This window comes from Aulonocara sp. 'chitande type north' Nkhata Bay, linkage group LG7 (assembly GCF_057382095.1).
Source record: "Aulonocara sp. 'chitande type north' Nkhata Bay isolate Kocher_YH1m ecotype deep benthic linkage group LG7, A_spYH_male_GT1.1, whole genome shotgun sequence".
NCBI classification, from domain to species: domain Eukaryota; kingdom Metazoa; phylum Chordata; class Actinopteri; order Cichliformes; family Cichlidae; genus Aulonocara; species Aulonocara sp. 'chitande type north' Nkhata Bay.
Genome location: NC_141350.1, coordinates 63,276,901 through 63,288,953, shown reverse-complemented (window position 1 = coordinate 63,288,953; position 12,053 = coordinate 63,276,901). Strand labels below are relative to the sequence as shown.

Below are 12,053 nucleotides of genomic sequence, written 5' to 3'. Positions count from 1 at the left end.
GTTTGGCCTGGTTAGCTTGCTCACAGTCACAAAAACACTCGCCAGAGCACAGCTAAAATAGAGCTGTGTCAGTCATATCATTAGAGTTCATCAGCACTTCCTTGAAGCTGCGCTGCGTTTCTGCCTGGCAACAGTAAGAGGTATGACAGCGCAGCCAGAGGAGACGTTTAACATGACAGCACGCATCACTACAAACTCTATCTGCACTAAAAAGAAGCCTCAGTGGTACAAAATAATCGTGAATGACAAAAAAAACTCTAAAAGGACTCACAAGAAAATATTTGGCAAATCCATAATAAGCATTTTACTTTGAAAAATAATGCTATCAGTTTTTAAAACTCTGCTGGCTTTTTAATCTCATGATTTAGTGACCATGGTGCTGGTTTAAATCTGTGTTGTGTGGAAAGCCAAATTTACTCCTGTGAGGGTTTTTTTTTCTCCTTGTCGGTGTGAAAAGCTCCAGCAGTGCATAATCAGAGAAGCACAGAATGGAGTGCAGCCAAGCAGAGCGATGCAAAATGAGCCACTGCTGCTTTAATGCTGAGAACATGTGCTCGGATGATGCAGTGACCCCACTCCCTCACCCCACCTCCACTCCCACACCGCTCCAGCCTCTGGGACCAAATGCAGGATCTTTGGCCTTGGATCCATCGCAGGCAGAATCCTCTTCTTAGATGTGCTGCCACACCTCTGATCACCTGTGCCCTTTAGATATGGGGGGGGGGGGCAGAGCAAAGAAAAGCTACCGTCTCATTATGATGCAAAGACAGCCAGCTAGGGTCTGAGCATGAGCAGCAGCAGTGTTAATTTAAGCTACAACTCAAAACTTTAATCCTTGAGGCCAGAGCAGTCTTGATGGCCCTGTCCTCCATGCTGTGAGTCGGGTTTCTGCTCCAACTGTTGTCACTCGTTTTGATGAAATATCTGCTAATACCTCCCAAAGGGCTGAAGTAACTATTAAAATCGAAGCCTCTGCTAATAAGGTCATCTCGGGCATACAGCTCTGACAGTGAGCCGAGAAGTCCCACCAGCCTTTACAATAAAGTTGGCTCAAAGGGAGGATGTCCTTTACATTTACATACTTTTCATATTTCATGCCTTCACAAGTGTGTTCAAGGTCAGCTATGACCTGGGCTAAGAAAACCTTCATATGTTATTGAAGGTTAAGTTGGCAAGAACAATCTGGGACTGTTGGGATTTCATTTACAACTATGCAGACCCAATGCAAGCATCTTTAAATGACCTTTTCATACTTGTCATTGTGTCTCATCCACTGCAGTGGTTTTCTATCCCTGTTTGGAAGCAGGGAACATTTTTGGTACTTAATGATGGAAATTCATTTTACTCATGAGCTAATTTCAGAGCTTTTACACAAAAAAGAAGGAAGCTCCTTTTGCAGAATTACCTGTCAACTACAACAGCGGTCCCCAACCTCCGGGCCACAGACCGGTCATTTTGTACCGGGCCGCAAGAGTTGAGGCTCAGGTGTGGAACTCATGGTTTCCAGGGTTTTTACCAGTTTTTAGCGTTTTTTAATCATTAACTCTGTTTCCCTGGGTCTTTTCCCTTGTGTTATGAATAAATCTTTTTTGGGGGGGTACCGGTACTGGTTTTGTTTTGTTGTATTTATCCGCAACACCTTAAAGGCCGGTCTGTGAAAATATTGTCGGACATAAACCGGTCTGTGGTGCAAAAAAGGTTGGGGATCGCTGAACTAAAAGGCAAAAATTCTACTCAGATTTGGTTTTAAGGGCTTTGCTGAGTTTCTTTATATTTTGTTGATGGTTATCTTTCACGTCAAAAGTCCATCTTTTAAAACCAAGCGGCAACCGTCCAGGAAGAATGAAGCCAACAGGAAGCGTAAAAAGCTTGAGTCCCATGTAAAACTGCGACTTCATGCTGTCTACATCCATCTTTTTTTATACAGTTTAGGAATAATCTGAGTGTAAGGCTATCTAAAACATTCCCTCTGACCTCCTTACATCCCTATCTATAGATTATGGCTTTTGTTATAACTACAGGATTCAAAACCCTTGGAGCAAAGCTGCTGAAGCACCGGTTTTCATTTCCCCAATGTTTGATTACATCCCCTTTTTTAATACTTCTTATGAGACATACTTTGACACCAAATAAATTGAGCAGATGTGAACTGTGGCTTTGCAAACCTCTTTGGATTGAATCTCGGAAATGTTATTTACTTGAGAGCTGAAGAGGACACATTGGAGCGTGCAGCGCTGCCGTTCATTTGATTTGTCAGGGTTTCTAAACGGATGAACCGAGCGATCGTGTGTGAGCAGGAATCCTTATGAAGCCAAGTAACTGGCATCAAATACAGCAGGTTGTAGCGCAGCAAGCCTTCTCATCTGTCAGCCGTCATCAGAGTTTTCAGAGGTATCGCATCCGACATTCCCCGTGCATTAAACACGAGCTCGGAGCTTAAGTGCTCTGTGAAGCGGGCGGAATTCACCGCAATTATGAGTAAAATGTACTAAAAATTGACATATGCAGAAGAAGAATACACGGTAAAGTCGTTCTCCTTTCACATTTGATAAAGCTACAGATAAATATTTATAGATTTTATCTTATTTATTATTCAGTGCCACCACAGATTTAGTATGTGTCATTGTTACACAGTGGGTAACGGGGCTGCAAAGCTCTGTCAAAGTTCACTGACGTAAGTGAAGCAGCAGTATTAATAAAAGCAGTCTCTCCATCTGAACGCTATTCTTTGCTTTGAGCTGAAATTGCACTGAGCCTAAAGTCACATTTAAATCAGCCTCACTAAGGGACCGACTGATTACCTCCTCCTCCTCGTTCTGTCTCGTCTTTCCTTTGCAGCACCACAAACTTTTAATCTGATTGTGAGGGCTCTGATGCTCAGCCAGCTCCTCTTCCTCCTCCTCCTCCTCTCTCTCTGAAGCCACAGGAGGCGGGGAGGAGCCCAGTTTCCCTCTATGTAATCAGCACAATCGATTGCTTTAATTGATGACAGCAGATACATGATCGGTAGCATCAGAATTTATCAATGACTCTGTGGCCAGACATTCAATTCCTCACAGTCCGGCTCCTGGTTATTAGATTCCCGGACTTTATCTGATTCAGCTATTTATAGACCAAAAAATATAAGCATGCCATCTAATGCCCAAGTCACCAAGACACGGCGTTTTAAAGATGATCCGAAATGACCAAGCAGCTTTTGGTTTTCTGAATATTTGTATCTGAGCGAGCAAATCGAAATTAAAACTCCTGACATGTAAAGTTAATAACACTGATCTTTTTATTGTTGCTATGTAATATTCTGATGGGAAACCTCTGATCCTGATCACATCTGGTACTTTGACACATACTATGAATTATAACTCTGCTACAGACCAATCAACCCATATTATAACAACAGCACTCCCCGATGGCAGCTGTCTCTCTCAGCAGGACAATCCCCAACACAATGAGTGTCTGACCTTCTTAGGCCCCACCCTGCAACTCACTAAAACCTAAGGATCTGGTGCCAGGCACCACAGGACATCACAGAGCTACAGCTGTTTCTGCAGAATGTGGTAGATCTGCAGAACATCAAGCAGGTGTGTGATTTTAATGTTCATAAGAAGATGTTACACTTTACAAGAGCTGGCTTGGATCCATTTAAAGTTGAAAGGAACAGCCATGAAAATTCACCAAGCCGTCCCGTGAAAAAGGTTAGAACATGTATCATGATGCCACAACAAACAAATGAAGCCCAATCTCTTAAGCTGCCTTCAGTCCATGAAACTGTGTTGTGTTTAAAAGACACGGCTAACTGACATCAGCTGTCACGTTGCTGTTTGTGAAGCATCCTGAAGTGAAAGAGATTCAGTCGCATATGATGTTAAACACTAAGAAAACAACAGCAGCAGGATGCAGTGACTCAGACGACCAGAAAACCGGATGTTTAGCAGCTGGAAGCAGAAGGTTTGAGTTGATTTTGAAACAGTGCAGCACGGGGAGCGTTTCATCTCCGCTGGTGTGTCATCAGACGCCGATCATTAGGCAACAGACTCTAACCTGGCACTTACTCAGATGTTATTTTCAATCCCTGACTGACACAAACAGACACACAGTGAGAAAAAGTACTAGCTGCAGATCTGTTCCCATGGTAACGTGGACCAATAGATCTCAGCTATTGACTGAGGATGAAGATCTCTGTAGACCTATTAAAGAAAACGCCTACATTCACATACTGTATGAGCCTGCAGACACACACACACATACACACACCAGCTGGGCATCAGCCTTCAAAGCATCTTTTTTCTGTTCTAAATGCAGAAAACAAAAATACAATGGGAACATTTTCTCTCTGGGAAAAAAAAAATGAAAACAGCCAAAGGCTTGAGTAACCAGGTACGAGAGAGAAAGTCAAATCTCCCTGAGCCATTCTATGGAACAGCTCACTCTTAAGTGGCACAGCAGCATGACATAAAAGAGGATATATCATCCAGAGCAAGTGGGCGATTTGCTCTGATTTAACCGGGGAGGCTGGGCAGATAAACTCTCTTTTGCTAAATACTTTGGCAATCGTCTCCATTTTCTCAAATCTTTACCCAACAACAGGTTTATGCATCTAATGAAGATGTTCCTATCACAGGGGTGCAGTCTCTCTTTATTACCCTCTAATCACACCCTGAGTAGTGGCGGCATTTGTTATTAAGATGAGCCCGAATTTCATTATTTTCCAGTTTGATCGGGAAGTGAGGTTGGTAAAGTGGCACTGAGACAGAGAAAGAGAGAGAGAGGGACAATCTTCCTTTAACTACATGGCACTGAGTGTGCAAGTCAGTCAGACAATCGCTTAAATTATTATGCAAATATAAACCAGCAGCAAGCCAACAGAGCTGCTACTAAACTATTCCATTAATTCACACCTGTCCTTTAATTACTCGTTTTAGGGAAAAATGAGGAAGAGGAGTGTACCGGGGAATGTGCTGCGTCTGATCTCCCATAACATCACCATATATGTATGAACACGTATGAAGTTATCTTTTCTGATGCACTACTTAGACCAGAACAGGTCACTCCTTTAGAGCAACATTGTCAGCTGCAGGTGTGGCAACATCGTGGAAGTGAGACAAAACCATTCACTGTATATAAAAGATGGCAGTAAATCCTATAGTCCTATAATTTAAGTTTGATTGTTTGATTTGTGTGGTTTGTTTGAGGCCTTTGTCGAACACAGGCTGTCAATATAGTCTAACTTGTTGAAACTCTGTGAAGTAGAAGCTGAAGGCAATTTTCACTGCCGTGATTCCCATGTTGGTGAGGCTGAAACACCTTCTGCACAAAATACACTGGGGCTTGAATACATTTGCAGTACTTTGTTTTGTTTTTTTTTAAATCAAATTTACACTTCACACTATTTCTTCATGCTCACAGATGGAGCAACCTGGTCACCATTTTCTCTCCAAAAGAAACTCTAGAGATTTTTAGGGCTTTGCTGGTTTTATTAATACAAATTGTTGATTTTTTGATCAGAGATTTAAATGCAATTAAATCTAGCAATCGTTGCTGCATTTTGAAATTTCATTGTTAACGATTTGGCTGCTGCCGTCAGGGGTTTTTGGAGCTAGAAATGACTGTATATCTGGAAAACAGGGTAGAGTGCTAAGTTATCGGCTAATGTTTGTGAGTTTTTTTAGCAAGCTATGTCCAACAACTATACACAGACAAAAACACATGGGTAACAGATTATTATAATATAATTTCACTCACCAATATTGAAGAACAAAAATATGTGAAAAATCCCAAACTAACTGCAGGTGCTTCTCCTGACACACCTGTCAAAGTACCCCTAACTTTATGTGTTTTATATCTAAATGTACGAGTTTTATTTGTAAAAGAATTTCTGTCTTGTGTTTTTGTAGCGCGCTGTAAAACACGCGTTTTAATGATAGCATTTAATATTTTCCCACAGGAGTTTTTTCCCCACTCACTTTTGGAGCCACCCTCAAGTGGCCATTAGAGGAACTGCAGTTTGGTGCTTCAGCACTACCTTTGCTTTTTAGACCTGGAGGTTGTCATTTGTACAAAATACAGAAACAGAGGTGCACTCTGTCGTTACCCACGCATTGCACCAGTGACATCTGATTCATTAGGTCCTGAGCCATGTAAATGAAAATTAGGGTTTGTATACACATGTTGGCACTAATTGTGTAGCACTTCCTACGTAGCCACTAAAGCAGAGAAATATCAACTACATGCCTGTTGCCCGCTGTTGCACAACATTTCAGGGAAACCTGCCATTCAAACACAGAAACCGCACCAAAACGTTACATTGAATGTTCACATTATTACACCACTGCACTGTATTTTGGGGCTTTTACATTGACATCGTGTCCAGTAGGCTTACTTTATATTGTAATTTTCATGGGACGTTATTTGCTTTCGATAAAGGCAAATATGAACAGATGAATAATACAGTTCAAATAAATTTGCAGCTGCATTTAATTATAACAAGAAGCATATTCTCTTTGTATTTGTCTGATGTAATATGGTTGGCACCTCAGAAGAATGAGTTTATCTAAGCTGAAGCTCATTTATTCCTTATCTTTTTTTTTTTAACTGTCTTTTCCCAGATACTGCTACAGTGTACATGCCATCTTGGGAGAGGGCCGACATATTTATTATAATTATTCGTGTGTCACTTTAATTGAAAGTTTGAAAAGATATTTTAATACTGTTCTCACTGGGGCTGGCCACACTGACTCATTATTCCTGGAAAGCGACAGGACATTTGACATTTTTGCAAATGTCACCCTCGGAGCTGTGAGCACCACCAATAAACTGCGGTTCAGACGGGCTGTGTGTTGGCACATTTGTGTTTTATTTTAACAGTATTTATTGTGTACAGGCATTCACATCTCAGCTGTAGCTAATACACGTGTTGTGGATTATTTCAGCTGAACAGACTTGACTTAAAGATTTAAAAGCTCAAAAAAAAAGTCCGATTAAATTAGAAAATGTGTTTTGCAAATTGGATGAAATGGCCGTTTATTTCTCATCTCCACTGGATCTGACTGAAGCAAATAAATTCTAATTGTGTTGTTTGTGACTTTTTAAGCACAGCTTTGCAGATTTCTCCCTTTATCAGACGAGGTTTACTGTTGCTATGCGTCCAAAGTCCGTTTCGGTGTATTTAATTCTCTTCTTTTATAAGATTTTATCAAACCTGTAATCAGTGTAAACATGACTAACAGATGAGCAGTGATGCCTGCGCGGTCGTTCCAGCCAAAGCCCAGGAACATGTCAGTGTATGAAGGCATTCTGACACAAAATGACCCAACTTAAGGCCTGAATTATTTCCTTAAGAAAAAGAAACAGCATCTTCTTAAGGGACTGAAACAGTAATTTCCAGTATATGCATATCCCAAAGGATTACACGGAGGCTTTGCTGTCAGTAATAAAGAAACAGCTTCCTGCATTAATTATTGCTTCTCTGAATGAGGACTGGTGCTTTTATTTTTTGCTTTTTATCCTCGGATGTCTGTGAGCACATAGAGATCCTAAATTATTAATTTGTGCCGACTACGAAACGTCCCCTATGGATCTTAATCGAGGCTGAAGACCTCGGGGCCCAATTTTCCATGAATGAATAAAAAGTTTCCTCCTTAACGCAAAGAAGCGGCCGCGGTGAGCGCAGCGCTGCGGTCCACAGTGCGCTCCGGCTGCCTGTTTGGGGCCGTGACATCGGTTAGGGCCTCTGTGACACTACACCGACGGTTCAAACGCAAAATAAAGAGATTTAATATCAGTCAGACAAATAAATCAATACGGTAAATGTAAACAACAACAACAACAGGAACCCCTTCAGAAATCGCCACAACACCTCCGGGTGCATTAACATAGCTGCTGCTGCTTTTGCAGCTCGTCTCCTGTCTAACAGAGTTTCATTAAGTCTTCCTCTCCACTGGCTCTTCATCGCTGTTTTCATGGAGCCAGCTCGAGAGTGGATTCAAAACATTAGCGCGACTCAGGCGGCTGATCGCGAGGTTTATGCTTTATTTACGTGATTAAAATAAGAATACAGGGCTCCTCTCGGTGACAGGAAAAAGAGAGCATCGGGGTCCTACCGTCAGCGGCCAGGGAGCTCTGCATCATCAGCATCAGCACCGCGCCGATGGTCACAAACCACCGGGCCACCATTCCATTCAGCACGCGCGTCCTCTTCCCGATCCTCGGCGAGTAGACGGCCACCATCCCCGCATCCAGGATCCATAGCGACGAGGAGGAAGAGCAGGGGTCTTCTTTCTTATTTACCCCTCCGACCCCGGGGCCACCGCTGCTGGAGAGGCGCGCATGTTTGGGAGCCATTGGTTAACCAATTAATCCTGAATGGGAAACATCTAACGGCGCTGCTGGGATGAAAGGCATCCGATCAACCTGCCCCCGGTTCGGACAAGCAGGGCTCCGCTCTCCATGAGCCTGCTGGAGGCTGTGAAGGTCGACGAGGAAACAAAGAAGCGTTAGTTTTCTCCTTTTGCGCGTCTGGCTGTGTCAGTTTCTGTGTGCGTGCGTGAAGTCTGATGTCCCTACTGCGTCCGCAAGGCGCTCTCCATATCTGCTGGCAGCTGTGTCAATGCACAGATACAGACCCGGAAATCAACCGAAGTTCTCTTCAAAATAAAACCACGTGCACTTTGTATACACGAGCTATTCTTCAGGCTACTACCTTTTCAGATTTTTCTTTTTTCTTTTTTCTTTTTTTTTAAGTCAATTTCTGAAATTTTAAATTGAGAAGAAGAAGTCTTTTTTTATGCAACCAATTTTGGTTACCAGCATATTACCACTATATAGCCCACTGCACCACAAGTGCAGTGGGCTATATAGTGATTTTTCTTGATATAGTGATTTACTTGAGCGTTTCAGATGCTTTATACAGAACCCCTCATTCACACATATTTACAAACACCTTTTTTCTACGTCTAACTGATTGCTATCACTATTGAATTGGGAGCAACTGGGGTTTTAATATCTTGCCCAAAGATACTTTGGCATACAGACTGGAGCCGCCAGGAATCAAATCACCAACCTTCCAGTTGGTAAATAACCTGCTCCAAGACATCCCAACTGCAGGTATGTCCTATTGCCCAGATTTAAGAAGGTTTCGATTAAAAGCAATGCGTTTATAGTAGATATTCTTTTGCTGCTCAGTTAAGATTCAGCAGAATACTTGGTCACATTTTGCATTTCCCTCTGCAGGTCAGAATATACTTGATGCTGCAGCCTGCTGAGCCAGCCTACTTCATACAGGATAGAGGGTATACTGGAGGTTTTCAGTGCACTAGAGTGTAGCGCAGTTCGCAATGGACCAAGTGTTATGTCCCTGTAGCAAATAAGACACCAGGCTGTTTCCCCCCTTAACTTTTGTGCATATTTTGATTTGGGTGTTCTGTCTATTAAATTTTAAAAATTTCCCTTTTATGTATACGGTCTATTTTAAAAATTGCATATTTTGCCTAAAGCTCAGAGTAATGGTCAACAATCTGTGGTACAAACATACCTCAAATGCATTAGATCCAAATAATTGAAAAGAAGTCTGCATTCCTGGGAGATTCCACACATTAAACCTACCTTTATTAGTCGGTTGCACCCTGAGGTTAAAATGGGTCGCAGGCCAGACCTTCAGAGACCTTTTAGGAGAGCAATGACACTCAAAGAATCCTGAATTGAAATGTTTTGGGAAAGAATTTCCAGAGTAAAGAAAAATGTCCTTTTACAAACTTATTTATGGGGGAAATCAAGAAACTTTTAAAGAGGTTTATCAGATTTTATGCGTATCTATATATAATTCCCTCGAAGCACAGACAGACGCAAATGGGTTTCCGGTGTTCCAGATTAACTGGATTTGGTCGAACAGACGTGTGGCAGATTTGCGTTTCACGAGCTGCTATCGACAAACCAGCAAAAAAAAAAAAAAACGCCAAATGTGTCATCTAAAATAAACAACAAAACACGATAAATCAATAAAGACCTCGTTGGTCGCATGCTCCAAAAAGGGAATTGGCCGCCGTTCTTCTGAGCTTTCCTTTAACCGTGTGTATCTGAAGTCCATCCCATGTAACATGACTTTCAATAAAGACCATTCTTGCTGCGTGTTTACAGGTGTTTTCTCCTTTTTTTTTCTCCCCAAAAAGGAAAACCAGCGCCACTTTTAACAAACTTGACCTTCAAAATAAAAGCACAAAAAACTTTAACATAAAATAAAATAACATAAAATAATGTACTGCTTAAACAATTTATAATGATGACATGGACCTTGACAAGATAAAGAAATAATCTAAATGATATAAACAATGTCATCATGCCAACAGCTACACTATACATGTGTTTTTGTCATATGCCAGATAATTTATACACTTCTTGAAAATAACGTATTTGTTTATTTTCATTATATTTCCAAATAATGACACATAATGAAATAAATAAGCTATAGCCAGTTTAAGTCAATAGTATGACAGTGACAAATTAAATATAATATGTATGTAACAAAAAGAGAGTTCCGGAGGTGAAACGTGGTTCTAGGATGATAAAGCTACAATTTCCTTAAGGCTTGCCTGGTCCAGCTACTCATTTAACACTTTTTGTTCTTGTAAAACCAATTTATACAAGTTTAGATTTTCCGAGATGCTCACTTCCGGTCGTGTTCTGCTAACTGCGGCCACCTTGACGCATCTTCCTGCAGGTAGAAACAGCCTGTGTGTTTGGTGTAATTACGCTGGAAATGACAGGAACACACTGGATCTAACAGACTAATTATCCCCCCGTCTAAAAACTGAGATGAGACATGAAACTTTTGTATTAGTAGTAGATTAACTCCCGCATTATTCCGAAAGAGGACCGAAACCCCGGGCGGGCAGTGTTTGTGGCTGAGTTCAGCTGGAAGCAGGCGACCCCTGGTGGCAGCCGGAGGAAGGGCCTCAAAGTGAACTCCATCGTTACAGTTCCCTCTGTGCCCAATTCGCTGTAATAGAAATACAAATTTCAGTATTTTCAAAAGGAATATATGTAAAAAGATCAAGAAAATTAGGCACAACAATTCTAATTTTCAGATATCAGTTTTTCACAACATAAAGCTTTTTTCACCAATACCTACAGTAAATAATATAAATATATAAACAGTGCAAACAACTTCCAGTGACAAGATGCTGTAAACTTTATATTCATTATTTCTATTATAGAAATAATAGTGAAGTTTTACTTTAGTGAAAGAGCTCCCGCCAGTCATACTCCAGGACCATGCATTTGTATATATCATCATCTAACCCGCACAGATTGAGGCCTGCAGAGAAGCTACCTGGTAGGCCTGTTTGCACACAGCTCAAATCACACAAATAAATAAATTAAAAGTGCAACTGCTGGCTTTTTTCTGACAGAGAAAAATCTGATGTTTTGTTCATTCTGTTTGCACACTTTTGCACCTTTATTAGAAAAGCAATGGAGTAACTGTGGCACTTAAACTACAAGGAGTAGGGGAAGGAGATATCCAGAAGATGCAAACACTGATATAAAATGCTAAGTTTTATGGTTTAAGAGACATCATCAGTTTAGAAGTGAGTGATAACTCAGTGCAAAACTAGCTGCATTTACAGAAACCTACAGAAATACAGCAGCCATTATGGGTGATGTGCAGAGCTGTAGAAACTACAGAAGGCTGATGCTGATGAAGTTATGGGAACTTAAGGTAACACGACAGGTGATGATCAGTGACCAGTAGTATGTCTTCGTTTCATGATAAAGGCACTACACACATGATGTTTGCTTTAAGAGTATTAATGCAGAAGTACAGAGAAGGTCAGGAGTTGCGCTCTGTCTTTGTGGATCTAGAGAAATCATGTGATAGGGTCCCAAGAGTCGATCTGTGGTGCTGTATGAAGAAGTCAAGTGTGACAAGGAAGAACAGTATGTGAGGATGGTGCAGTACATGTTTGAGGGCAGTGAAACACCAATGAGGTGTAGAAGTGACAGATGTGACAGCCCCTTCTTGTGATGGTGATAGGCAATGTAGCTGATGAGGTCATACAGGAGTC

At 41.3% G+C, this 12,053-nt stretch overlaps 1 protein-coding gene across 5 annotated transcripts in view; it reads right to left on the bottom strand.

The window, feature by feature from the left end:
* The window catches only part of kiaa1549la (KIAA1549-like a), a 114,127-nt gene extending 105,504 nt beyond the window's left edge, over window positions 1-8,623 (bottom strand). For 2 of the 5 annotated variants that reach the window (XM_086301902.1, XM_086301904.1), the window contains exon 1: window positions 8,097-8,620. In XM_086301902.1, coding sequence (XP_086158028.1) covers window positions 8,097-8,337 — 241 coding nt within the window. In that variant the 5' untranslated portion in view covers window positions 8,338-8,620. Of the gene's footprint in view, window positions 1-8,096 lie in introns of all 5 variants that reach the window. The other 3 variants (XM_086301906.1, XM_086301903.1, XM_086301907.1) reach the window with 3 other exon arrangements.
* Between the last annotated feature and the right edge of the window lie 3,430 nt (window positions 8,624-12,053).